The 14,118-nt window shown below is 36.6% G+C and overlaps 1 protein-coding gene across 1 annotated transcript in view; it reads left to right on the top strand.

Moving 5' to 3' along the window:
- The window catches only part of WDR70 (WD repeat domain 70), a 126,957-nt gene that overhangs the window by 106,615 nt on the left and 6,224 nt on the right, over nucleotides 1-14,118 (top strand). The window contains exons 14-17 of the mRNA XM_088156929.1: nucleotides 5,538-5,638; nucleotides 7,012-7,091; nucleotides 9,803-9,919; nucleotides 10,255-10,417. Of these exons, the coding sequence (XP_088013055.1) occupies nucleotides 5,538-5,638; nucleotides 7,012-7,091; nucleotides 9,803-9,919; nucleotides 10,255-10,417 (461 nt within the window). The remainder of the gene's footprint in view (nucleotides 1-5,537; nucleotides 5,639-7,011; nucleotides 7,092-9,802; nucleotides 9,920-10,254; nucleotides 10,418-14,118) is intronic.

Here is a 14,118-nt window from a genome sequence, read left to right as displayed (position 1 = left end):
CTCCTGATTTCCCATCAACTGTCAAAACATCAGCAACTTCACCATGGAGTTACTGAACTTCATCTAAACTGTAGCTCTTTTAAAGAAACATCAAACGCTCATGATTTCTTGCTTCACAGGTTAGAGATGTATGAATACCTAGGATTAGCATGTTTCCTTTCCATTTTCAGTATTTATCTGGAATTAGCAGTATTTTTTTCTAGTGACTGTCTGGAAGATCACTTTTGATTTTCACTGTTTACAGGCGGAATGTTGGCTGCACATTCAGCACAGGGAAAGTAGGAGTATTAGCTGTATGTCAGCATCATTCAGTACAGATTTCCAGCTCCTCGGGGTAGTTTAATGTAGGGATGGAAATACATAGATGCAGTCTGCAAAGCAGATTTGTTGTCAATGTTTTCATTTAAATAGTTTGCACTAATAGAGAGGAGACAATAATTTAGTGTACTTAGCCTAGAAGTCTGATAGCTGCTCTTAACTGGTTAGTCATATCTGGTGTTTTGGAGTAAATGTATAAGCCAGTTGAAAGTCAAGAACAATCAGAGAAGAGTGAAAGTGTGTACCGGAAGTGAAAAGAAAGAAAAATGGAAAATGTCTATTCCAGGAGTGCATTACTGTTACGGAAACATGTTTTTCTTTCATCTTCCCTGAATGGCAGGAGAAGATTTACTAATGAACTTGAAAAAGCTGATACATTATCATGCGTTATCTGCAAATACACTTTACATTAAATGTTCATTTTCAGAGATAACTACATGGTACTTAACCTTAAAACTTAATTGTCTTTAAGAAGAAAGGGTAGTTTCCAAAGAAAACAGTGTCTGAGTGAGAAGCACTAAGACCTCCTGAAGGAGGGAAAAGAAATTAAAACATCACTGTAAAATATGGCCCCTCTAATTTACTTTTCATTTTGCAGTAGCAAGGAGAGAATATAGTTCTGTTGACCTTGGTGTTCTAGAAGTGTATGGTGATTTCTATTTATGTAAAAAATATGAAAGTTCTTGAAATGTTTTGGAAAATGGTGAAATCATTATCATACCAGTCTTATTGCAGCTGTGACCTCCATATGCGTACACACGTACATGTCTGTTTAATAAAATTTGGCTAACAGAAAAAGATTACTGTTATCACGGGGCTTATTTACATAAGTAGTTAGTGAGGTTTTGTTGGATCTCAGCTGAAATGCACCACATAAAAAAAATCAGTACTTTTGTACAAGATCAGCTCACAGATATGTAAAATGTTAGTATAGGAATTCAGGAGGCCAGTGATGGACAGAAACATGAATCTTCTCTTAATCTTTTGCAGCAGAGTGAAAGAGAATAGGGGTGAATAATGCTTTCAAGAGACATTCATTATATATGTTCTTGTTATTTTGTTACATAATGAGCGACCTCACATTTAGGTAGACTCAAAAGAATATTAGTAAGATTAAGTGACTGCTCAGGCTCTGGAATGCTTCAGAAAAGTCTTCTAGGTCTAAGATGTAACATTTATGTGAAGATAATACTTAAATACTTATATATTATATACTTATATATTATATGTACTTTATAATTCACAGGAACTAGGAATACTTGCTGCATTAGCTCATTCATGTTTTTCTTTATATGTGCATCCTCTCCAAATCTTCTGTCAATCCAGATAGTCAGTGCCGTTGTGGGATATCTAACCATTCATAGTCCCTCTTATTAGAAATTAACCTTTCTTTCCTTCCTGACCTGTACTGACCCCTCTGAGACTGCATCTCCCGTCCTGGATCAGCTCTATCCACACTCTGAAACTGAGTGGTCTTATCTGAAGTGTGGGCCAGGGAACTGAATTTTGCCTTTGCTGCTGCAGTCTCAAACCGCCTTTATAAGCAAAGATCCAGGAAAATTCTTCCAGTCCTTGACATCAGTCTGTAGTTTTATGACCTTACCAGCTTCATAGTTTCATCTTAGGGGGTAAATTTTCCACTCCTATGCCACAAATCATTTAAATCTTTTCTTGCTGACCTTGTAAAATGCCCTCTCTGCATTGTTTACTCCTGTCAGGGTGTTGCCCAAGTGCTCTGGACAGTTTCAGTTGAGGTAATTAGTTTTTGCTTGCTGACAAATTTGCTTCAGTTACTCTTCACTGTGCCTGTTAAACAGAGGGCTGTATTCCTAGGCCAGAATAAATGTCCCATTCTGTGTTACAGAAAATGAGGCTTCAGTTTCTCATTTAGAAACACTGCTGTTAACTCTTGTCAAAGCACTGTTACGTGCTCAGTACCAGGAAAGCTCTGTGTGTAGTTGCCTAGTGAGCTCACCTAGATGGAGAACAACCTACAAGAAAAATTATTTGGTTGTTTACTGTTTATCTGCAGCACCAGCGCTGCTTATGTGTTTCTAAAGGGAAATCAGAGGTGAGAACAGACTGATAGGGGTGAGACTTTTTGGGAACCACCCCCGAACAGCCTGCAGATAATGACACCCACTAAATCTGTTCTAACCTTTTTCACAGTGAGACTCAAGAAGGTAAATTTGCAGTGTTTCTCTTTTGGGTAATATTTTTAGTATTTTCCCTGTCTGTCTTCACAAAAATATTTTCACAATGTTTTCCCAGTATTTCCCAATGCAAGCTACTGTGTTTGTATATGCAATAGACATTGCCAAAGACTTTTCAGATTGATTTAATTTGAAGAACTTAATGCTTTTGCCATAGCAAAAGTACAAAACAACTTTAAAACCATTACTAGTAATTATCTTCTGTAATTTTCTTATAATCACAAAGCTGGCCACATCAGTCTATGGAAAAATTATTTTCAGGATTTTTATGACAAGCTTCCAGGACTTCATGCTTCAAAAGCATAGTGTCCAAAACATTCAGCCATCACAGAAATCTTTTTTTCAAATGTTGAAGATGTTTATGTGATGATACATTCTGCATTTTATCTTTCTTACTTGTTACAAGACATTTTCCATTTGCTAAGCTATGACCTGCAATGTTTTTGTTTTCAGAATCTACATAGGATTTTCTTGTTTTAAATGAAAGACAATAATTTGGGGTTTGTGGTTGGGTTTTTGGGTTTTTTTTATGGTAGGGCTGGTTGTACATAGAAACTCAAGTTTCCATCCTGGGAAATATTAAAAAAAAACCCAGGGTGATATCCTGAGGTCTCTGTAGTATCTGACATGCTTGGAGCAGGATGGTTGAATTACTTATCTCCAGAGCTCTCTTCCAACCACAACCATTCCGGAGTTGTGTAAAATTCAGTGTCAATAGGCAGGTACCTGCCTACATGCACACGTAGGCAAAGGAAAACACTTCTTTGTCTGCAATTAACATTGAAGAATGAAGAGCCTGAAGAGCTGGCAGGTAGGACCTTCTTTAAGATGGAATTTGATTTTTAACATTTCCAATGACAAATATGTCTACCTCAGTTATTGTAGGTGGAAGCAGTTGAGAAGTTAGAGGCACCAAAGAATAAATACTTTTTAAGTGTTAATTATTTTTGTATGATAAAAATTCTCCTTACCCTTCCGTCCCAGTGTTAAGACCTAGCCTATAATGATCCCTTTGTTGTACAGTTAATTAGAATTTTGACTTCTTTATGATTAAATGATGCGGAAAATAATTTAGGATATAGTTCAGGGATTCAATATTTTGGTATTTTTGAATATTGTCAATTTCTAAAATAATCTGAAAATCACAGAAGTAGTTTTAATTATTTCTTATAAAGTAGGTTTATATGCCAGTGGATTGATAAAATGACTTGCATGTTCAGAGCTTGAGTTTGTTTAGTTTTTAACAAATTATATTCTGGGAACGTTTTACAGTTTTAGAAGATTTATAGGGCTACATTTAATGGCAGTTTCTTTTGCCTCCTCTGTAGCACGTGCCATGGTGGTTTTAAGTGTGCTGTGCATGTTTGACAAGTTAGAAACTCTGCAAACCCCATCAGTGCTGAGCCACACTGTCTCAGGCTTGTTTTTGTTGGCTGGTATCCACTACCATGCTATAAAATACATTTACTTGACAGAAGAAAGTGGAGAACCACATTAACTACAGAGTTTAAAAAGGCTGGCTAACCACATGCAATAAATATTAATAAAAGAAAAGGCCACCCACTTTTGACCTTCAATACTTGTTACTAGCTTTGGTGTTTTAGAGTTACTTTAGCATTTTGAGCATTACATAACAGTATGTAAGGTTCTTCCTTAAATCTGAAAATTTATTATCAACTCTGTATTGTGTACTTCAGATTTACCTCTAAATGTTGTTCTGTAATTGTCTTGTAATGAGCAAACCAGGTTTATTTGTACCTGTAAGTAAATGGGAAAGTGTAATATTGTATGTTGTGTGTATGTAGAAGGAGGATACTTTGCTGGGGAACCTTGTAAAGAATGGCTGTTTGATTAATGAAATTTCATCTCACTCAGTTTTTTCTTCTTAAAAGAGAATATAAAGTAGAAAAAACAGCTCAGGAGAGTGTCATGCATGATCTTGTGGTAAAATGAAGTTCTGATTCATGATGGCTGAGTGGGCTTCAGAACTTTTTCAATACTTCTAATGTTGTGTGCCTCCTAGCATTAAAAAAATGGAGACTGGACCAAACCAGAAACAGTATGGAACATGCAATGGGAAATGCAGGGAGAAGAAAGGGAAGGCTAGAAAAGGGAGCATTGTTCCATGAAATACTAACAAGATAATGCATTTTGCAAGCTCTGGATACATTTGTTACATAAGTGGCACAAACCAACTTCAGCCTTGGACAACATCCGTTTAAGGCATTACTGTCTGTCAAAAACAGATACTTTCTTTTGTGTTTTTGATGAGATGTGCTGTCCTTTGTGGCAGATTGTGCCCACTTTGGCTCTCTGCAGTCAGAAGCTTGAGTCTTAGAGTTTCTGTGCTGTCCCGCTGAATCAGACTGAGAACAGTACTCACATGGAGATTCAAAGTCACATGTAGAACAATACTCTTAATGTCTGAAAATGATTTTGCTGCTGACCAGAAGGCTGACAGTGCTGTGAGACATTGGCTTCAAATACCAAGTTCTTAGTGTTGTGGGGAAGAAAGAAGCAAGAGTGAAAATCAGCATCTCCTTTCGTTTCTGCAGTCAGCAAGTGAAAGGTCAACAGTATATGACAAGAAGGGAAAAAATAGATAACGTGATGAATGAAAGTGGAAGAATTAAGAATTAAAAATACAAGTCATGAAGGCCTGAATTGCTATATCATATCTGAAGCACTTCATCGTTCTCCTTCAAATCCCTCTTTAACTTTCCATTTTCATTATGCCCATAAAGATCCTGGTGGCAGATAGTCTGTAGAAAACACTGGTTGTCATACTGTCAACGATTTTTATTTCCTTTCCTGTCTACATCCTGGTGTTGTCACTCCTTTTACATTGTATTCTACTCTGAAGTTATTCATTCATGTATTCATATGCTCATTCATGTGTTTAAGCTTGGTCCTGCTACAATGTGATGCAGTCTTTGACTATGTGAATATTAATTCTAAGATCCAGATGAGTGATCAACTAACTGTCAATATCTCACTCTGTTTCAGAGTGTTGTGCGTTGCCTTTGGCATCCCAAGCTGAACCAGATCATGGTTGGTACTGGAAATGGTTTAGCCAAAGTGTACTATGATCCTGTCAAAAGCCAGAGGTATGTAATCATGTTTTATTATGGCTGTTTTATCAAATTTAGCCTCATTCTGTGATTCAATGATTTTACTAAGAAATTAGGAAAATTGGTTAGTAACATCTGTTTTGCAGAGTTCTACTTATTCAGCAGCAGTAGAAAGAGAAAAAAAATAACCCAAAATGTTTACTTATGAAGAGTGGCACTTTTTCCTCTGGGCTTTTCCTGTTGCAGTATGCTGACTGTTCTACCTGAATTTTACAAATACTTTCATTTCTGCAGTAAGAATAACCACCCTTTCATCCTGTCTCTTGGAGTTTGCTGAGAAAATGTTACTGAATGTGTATTTATTGTATTTAGTCATTTTTTTAAATGCTTATTTTCTTCCTGAAGTAAAAATATTGTTTAGAAGTATAAAACTTCAGTGCTAATGAAGTAATAATGGAAGACCCAATTTGACAAGGAAGCACATCCCCACCTTTCATTTAGTCTTCCTCACCACCCTCATTTATCAAATGAGGATTTTGCCTGTACATCTAAGGGAAAGGTGGTACTGATTTATCAGACAGTGACTTGCCAGCCTAAGATGAACAGGGCCTAATAGTCTATAAATACTTGCATTGCAATTAATATTCTTTTTCCATATGGATTGGCTGGAGATCGCTTTCTTTCCTGTCAGCTGGGAGGAAATGTACAGTTCATTGATATTGAGTGGAATGAATAAGGTTTTCTTCCCATGTATGTACCATCTTTGTTTTGCTGGCATCCTAAACCAACATGTTTTCTGGATACTTACTGTCACTTGGGCACTTGGATGTGAAGATAAACTGGTTTACAAGATTATGAGAAATAAGTTTTATTTCTCTGGTTTTGGCAGTTTAGAGAACAAGAGAGCTGGTCATCATTGTTTCGACCACAGAGCCCTAGCACAGTTTTGTGCCTGATTTGTTTCCTGGTATTTACCATGAAGAGGAAAATAGCACTGGTTTAAATGAATCTTGCTGCAGCCAGGTTTATGCAGGTTTATGCAGGTTTCCTGCTTCAGTGTTACAGGCACCTCTGGTTAGATAACTGCCAGCTCTGCTGCTTAGGAAGAATTGTATCAGGACCAAATGAGTGCCCAAGTTTGGAGAGCAGCACTTCCAATGTGCACACTAAAGTACTGTGGACAAATGAAGTGTGAAATGAATCTTCCACCCTTATTTCTGCATGTCATATAAACTGCTCTATAACAGAAACTCTATAATCTCTCTACTCTCACATGAGCATGAACAGGCAAAGATACACACATTCATGAATATTTAGAGTGCTGTATAATTTTGTTGAGACTGTCTTGAACAAAAACTGGTGTCTGTTTGATATAAACAGACTAACTGAACTGCTCTGTTTCCTCCTAGGGGAGCAAAATTATGTGTGGTCAAAACAAAACGAAAAGAGAGACAAGCAGAGACTCTTACACAGGATTACATTATAACACGTAAGAAATTTAAACATATCTTTATAGCAGCATCCTTAGCTCAGAAATTATTTGCAGATTGTTTAGCTTTATTTTTTCTCCTCTAAAAAGCAGTGTTTCAGTAAGCATTGATTGCTGGTGTCGTATATTGGTGCTTCATACAAATTTTTCATAGTGTTGCACAACCAGAAAGGTATATCCAATTTTTATGCTCTGTAAAGTTCATAATAATGGTTGGTTTCTTGAATTTGGTGCTCCTGAAAGCCTCAAAAATTTTGGAGCTTTTTCAGTGTTCTATAACTTAATTGTGGAATGTAGATGGATTTAGGAAGAGTTTTGCCACTTTGCCGTACCAGTGACAAAATCAGAGATGAGAGACAGACCTTGAACAAATAACAAATGATTTTTCAAAGTTTATAACTGTGATGTAACCCAAGTTACACAGGGTTTTAAATAACTTGAGTATTCATAGCCTAAGGGGTTTTTAAGAGCATGTGTTTGTTGTAAGGACCACTGACGCATTAAAAATACTTATCATTGCTACTATAATATGTTTCATAATCTGCCTTTTCCCAATGACAAATTTTACAGTGGAACGAAGGGATTAACTGAGAGATCTTTACAGTCAGCACTAGCATTAGCCTATGTAGTGTTTCCTCATGTGAAATGAGAACAGTCACTTGTTTGTCATTTTCTGCTTCTATTCATCCTCTTCCAGTTCCAGGGTGTTCCGTTCTGATTTTTAGTAGTCTTGGCTTTACATATCTACGACCATTTCTCTATAAAACAAACAGGTTGACCAGCAGCATGATAAACAAAAAGAGGTTTAGAATGAGAAAGTTTGGGCAGTCTTGGTAACTAGACCCATATCAGGGTACTTTGGTTCTGGGTTCCCATCTTGGGCACTTCCCAGCCACAGCTGTCTCCATCCTACCTTACTGCTTCAGATGTCCAGCTCCAGTTTTTGGGGTAAACTTAAGCAGCAGCTGCTGAAGATGAGGGGTATTTATTTTCATTGGGTGCTCATAATCCATCCTTATAACATCCTTCACTGTAGTGCTTTGTGTGCACTGTCATTAGTGTTTATATTCTAAAGAACTTCCAATCTTTTAAAGAAAATTCTGCTTAAAACCCAGTGGAACTTGTGTGTTCAATGGCATTTACAAATGTCATTGAAAGATATAGGTCCCAGTTATGCAAATTGTTGGGATTTTATTATTGAGTTCTAGCTAATTAGCTGTTTCTTCCACATAATATTGAAACTAAACAAAGATGCTTCCATATGCATCAATGCAGAAAAATGTTGTAAGGATCTGGTTAGCAAATTTTTAATTTTTGTGCATATTTTGGAAACTTTTCAGAGGTTAGATGTCTGTCTTCTAAGTTTACAAACAGAACTGGGAAGACCTGAAGATCTCTGAAGTGCTTTGCAAAGTAAAATGACCCCTTTTTTATTCTTTTTTTTTTTTTTTTCTTTTTCCCCCTTTTTTCTTTCTGTTTTTGGTTTGTTTTTTTTTTCCTTCAGACTTCTTGTTGCTCTTTAATATCAGAATTGCCTGTAATGGCTACTTTAAATGCAGGAATGTTTTTTAAGGGATTAAGTGTCACTTCTAAAATACAGGAATACACAGCATGGTTTTCCCTTAGACAACCTTTACTCCACAAATGGTAAAGGCTTGGATCTGTGTATTAGTCACCTCAGATGCTCTGTGGAAACTGATCAAGCTTAGTGCTTGCCAGAAAATTGTCCCTGGCATTTCATACTTAATGAAATCTGCAAAAATAAAACTTGATCATTTGTTTCAAAAGATCTGCTGCATGTCACCTGGCTGTGACTTCATTCAGTCCAGTAAGTTGAACAAACTTACAGAAATAAGCTGAAAACTCAAGCTGATAGGTGCCTGAATGCTCCCTGATGGTTTTTTATTCAATATAGAGATGATGTTCCTAAATTTAAGATTTGTTTTGGTTATTTTTTGTCTTTATTGGATCATTTGTCTGCTACACAGCTTCCCAGACTTTGGGAAACAGCAGCAGTGGGCACACCTGCGTGTGAGATCTAAACCTCACTGCAAGAAAGCTGTGTCCATTAACATGATGTTTCTCTGTTGCTGACAAATGACTCTCTTGTCTGAGTGGATCAAAGCCATTACTGTAACTGAAGATAGCACTTTTATGAGGAAATAGAAGTTACAAATCCTGACAATTTAGCCAGACTGTTACAGTTATGATGTTTTCCCAATGGTGATTAATCTTACTATTTAAGAAAGAGCATGATTGTGACTTCATGCGCATAAAATTACATTTGAAATCATTGAGGGGTTTCTGGTCCACTCTTTGTCATATCCAAGAATGTATCAAGTGCCTTGTCATGCTTGTAGAATATGAGAAAGCTGGAGAAACATGGGAAGTTTAGAGAAGAGTAACTGATTGGTCACAATGCTAGTGTTGAGAACTGAATGACAGAGGTGTGAATGAAATATGCACAAACTGTGTAAACAGTATTTCAGATGAGAGGCTCCTGCCTGAAGAAACCCTGATATCTGACTGCTTTCACCTTTGAAAAATTCATCAGAAAGAAACACCTGAAAGTACAACTCAGTAAACCTGTTTGGATATGGGATTACCTGCCACCTTTTCCATTGCAAGAGAGTCCAACTCTTTGTATTTAAAATGTTAAGAAGAAAGTGGCATTTCTAACATTTAATTTTCTCCAAACTGTCACTCATCAGCCCATGCACTTCCAATGTTCCGCGAACCACGACAACGGAGCACGAGGAAACAGCTGGAGAAGGATAGGTTGGACCCCCTGAAGTCTCACAAACCCGAACCTCCAGTAGCAGGAGCAGGTAATCTAGACATAATCATTTTGGACTGTCGTATGCCAAAGGGGCCATCTTATTTTGGTTCTACACTCATTTGGGTTTGCAGTTTTTGGGTGGTGGCTACTCTGTAGACGTATGGACAGTGTCCAGCACGTTAAGACATTGATGTCTCATTGGAGTGCTTGCCTGCAAAAAATCAGTAGTTACAATGGCTTAGTTTGAGTTACATAATCAGTAAAACACCCACCTGAATGCGGCCCTAAGTTAAATCCTTCCTGTAGCATTAAATAACCTCTTTGTATCAGGTCACTGTGGCAGGCTCTACATATTTCTTAAATATTTTTCTCTTTGTGCCACAGGTCGTGGTGGCCGTGTTGGGACTCACGGGGTCACCCTGTCCTCGTACATAGTCAAGAACATTGCCCTGGACAAGACAGATGACAGCAACCCTCGAGAGGCCATTTTACGTCACGCAAAGGAGGCGGAGGAGAATCCATACTGGGTGGCTCCTGCTTATGCTAAGTAAGGAAACAATTAAGAATACAAGTAATATTTCTGGGGGCCAGTAGGAGTTCAGTTGAAATAGATGTTTTAGTGCTATGCTTTGCCTTTCTTGGGATGCTGCCACAAATACATAAACCAAGTATATACTCTTTTATAAAGATGTGAGTTTCCAGGCAGTTAAATTGTTGAACTTCCATATTTCCACTTTTAAAATGTACCTACCAGTGCTAGAAGTTATTTTAAAACTTTCAAAGTTGATTTGAGTTTAGAATCTTCTCCAAATCTGTGTCTTAAACTGCAATATACCTTATAATAGGATACTGTCCCATTGATACATTGGGATGATTTTCCAATACGCCCTCTAGTTCTGACTGATTCTTACATTAAACCTTCAAAATATTTACGTGGTGTTATGACAGGATGATTTCTCGACTGTTATAAGTTTTCATCTGAATTCTTCCTACATGAGGACCCAAGTAACTGCCTGAATTAACTTGATTTTAAAGGTACAGCAATATTAAAAATTGCACTGATAAAAATCTACCAAAAATTCAGCATAAAGAAATAAGTTTTCAGGTGTAGCATAAGTTAAGGAGCCTTATTAAGATTTTTCTCATAAAACCTTGTTGGTGCCACAGATGGTACTTTACTCCTTTTAAATTATGTGTGTGAGTGTGGTATTTGTGTGTATATACTAAAGTGAAAATTGTGCAGTATTCTTCTTGAATGCTTTCTACCCAAGGATTTTTTTTTCCTAGAAATAAATACATCTCGAACAATTAAATACATTCACAATAGTATAGAAATAGGTACTACGTAAATGCATTTTATACTAATGAACTGAGACTACCACTTTAAAAATTACAAGAATTGTCACATTTTATTATCATTGATGGAGCTTTTTTTCCACAAAATAGTGTCAAGCAATGTTTTCAAAATGCATAAGAAAACATTTTGAAGAGTTCAAATAGTCTTCACAGAACAGTCTGCCAGTAATTAAATGCTTTCTATTTTGCAGCACAGTATTCTCTCTCCAAGGCTGTACATTCATTAGTACTTTACTGACTACTTTCTTTATTAATGTTTAGCTCTTTAGTGAACCAATCACCACCTCTTTCCAGAAATTTGAAATATTCTATGAATCACAGCTTGTTTCGGAGGGTGACATTTGTTTTCTGACTTGACCCTCATATTCACAAAGATAACTGAATAGCAGTTTCAAAGCAGCTTGGGATGTCAGCGACCAGCCTGGCTTTGACCAGGTAATTGATAACTCTTTGGCATTTGATGTTATACATCAAACCAATGCGTTTTACAGTATCACTCTTGGTACCAAAGATGGGATATTTGAAAGCCTAATTCTGCAGCAATTGTTGTAATGAATACGCTAAGTATTGATTTTTAATTGTTTGAGAGTTCATGATTGCTAGAGAGGAAATACACTCAGAATATGTAGGCATCTGGTTTTATTTATTCTCGAAAGTAAATGCAATCACACATTCCATCAGATAGATAGATACGTTGGCATATTTTTGGCTAAACTTCATTGATTGTATATTACATTTCATCTCCAACACCTGCAATGTAGTAGACATGAAAGTTTTAAAACAAAGCTGTGTTAGGGGAGGCTTACTGTGTCAGGTGGCCAGATCTCATTACAGTTCCTTGTTAAAGATGTGGCTGGAGGGGAAGAGGAGATCTGGCTGAGAAGTGGGCAGGATGCAAGCCCAGACTGCTATTAACTTACACACCAGACAGTGATATGTATGTGGCAGAATTGGACTGCAGCCAGCACACTGCCATGATGGCTTTGTCAGCTGATAAATCTCATCCTGGTGAAGCTGCCATTATCCTTGTTTTAAAAGCTTCAATTTCAGATATACTCTGTGCAAAGAGCATGAAGAAACTCCCAAACAATAATAACATTATTAATAATAAGAACAATAACATAATAATAATGACAATAGATAACAGCACTAATACAACTAATAGTAATATCTAAGACAATGAAATGCAGAAGCTTTATTATGTGTCGTGTTCTTAGTTTTCAGAAATTGAGGACTTCATTAACAGCCACATAAAGCTGTGTTATTATAATATATGTAATATAATAATATATGCTATTAAAATTATATCCTACATCTGAATTTACAGAGCATGGATGTTTAACCTGTATATAAAATTCATTTTACAGATGTACTTAGAGACTTATATTTAACAAAATATGCAAATTGCAAGTAATTGATTCAAATTTTTATGCAATACTGGTTTGTGTACTGGACAGCTGCTTTAGCTGTAGTGTAAGTTACACTATAGATTTAGGAAAGGTGATACTCCGATACATGTTTAAAATCATATACTGTCTTAAAACCTAAAAAACATACATCCAGTATGTTTCATTGTTTTAAACAGTGTTTATTCTTTCACTACTTCATTCTTCTGCTACCAATTTTTCCACATTTCTTGTAGTAAATTTTTACTTAAACATGGTATAAAACTATCCACTTGATATATCTTTTGTTTGACAGGGATTTTGGTCCTGTGCTGTCTATGCACGTATTCACTCTTCTTCTTCAGAAAATGTGCAAGAAAACTACAGTTACTTAATTTTCTCCAGTGATAGTTATTAAATAATTTTAGACTGAGAATATTAAGAAATGCTCTTTTCTGGTTAATCAGTTTGCATAACTTGGAATATGATGACTGGATTGATTTGTCTGTTCCTGATCCATACTGGCTACATCATTCTCAATCAGTTAACAGCTTTAATGCTTTTGAATTGTATATGAGGAAGAGTGACTTTTTTACATGGGTGGGTAGTGACTGGACAAGGGGAAATGGTTTTAAACTAAAAGAGGAGAGATTTAGATTAGATGTTACAAAGAAATTCTTTACTCAGAGGGTAGTGAGGCACAGAACAGGCTGCCCAGAGAAGCTGTGAATGCACCATCCCTGTCAGTGTTCCAGGCCAGGTTGGATGGAGCTCTGAGCAACCTGGTCTAGTGGAAGCTGTCCTGCCCATGGTAGGGGAGTTGGCATTGGATGATCTTTAAGGTCTCTTTCAACCCAAACCATTCTAAGATTCTATGATTTTCACTTCAATACATTTTCTAAGAAACACATGACTTCTGTTGTTAGTTACATTCTATGTAAAAATATATTTCTTTTTTTTGGAGTTAAAGGTGCCTAATTTACTCTTGAAGCTGAATATTCATTTGCATTATTTATCGCTTGAAAAAAATTTTCAGTTTGTTATCATTAGCTTGACCTTTCTGTTTCCCCTGACATTTGAGCCAGAAAGGAGGGGGAAGTACGTAAGAGGCAAAAGAATGGGTGAAAAACAGATGCTGCTGAAAAGGATACTGAGGATGATAAGGAATACAGGCTGAATCAGGAGATGACATGTCACAGAAGCCCAGTGTGAAAAAAGTGTCAAATAAGATGTGATCAACACAGCAGAAAAGTCATAATGGATGAGGTTAAGGAAAAGATCTTGAGATTTCTCAGGAAAAAGCTTGTTACAGTCCTTGGCAAGAGCCATTCCAGTGGAGTGAAAGGAAAGGAAGAACAGATTGAAGATTTCAAGTAAAGAACTACAGGAAAGGAACTTGAGGCATCAGTTGTAAATGTTTGAAAATTACATTCTTTGTGAGCTGTTTGTTTTAACACAGCTGTACAGATATACTATAATGACTTCAGATGTCCCTCTGAAGGATCAG

The sequence above is a fragment of the Sturnus vulgaris genome, chromosome Z, assembly GCF_052056855.1.
Source record: "Sturnus vulgaris isolate bStuVul1 chromosome Z, bStuVul1.hap1, whole genome shotgun sequence".
Classification (NCBI taxonomy): domain Eukaryota; kingdom Metazoa; phylum Chordata; class Aves; order Passeriformes; family Sturnidae; genus Sturnus; species Sturnus vulgaris.
Note: the sequence above shows the minus strand (reverse complement) of the source record. Positions and strands in the feature narration are given on the sequence as shown.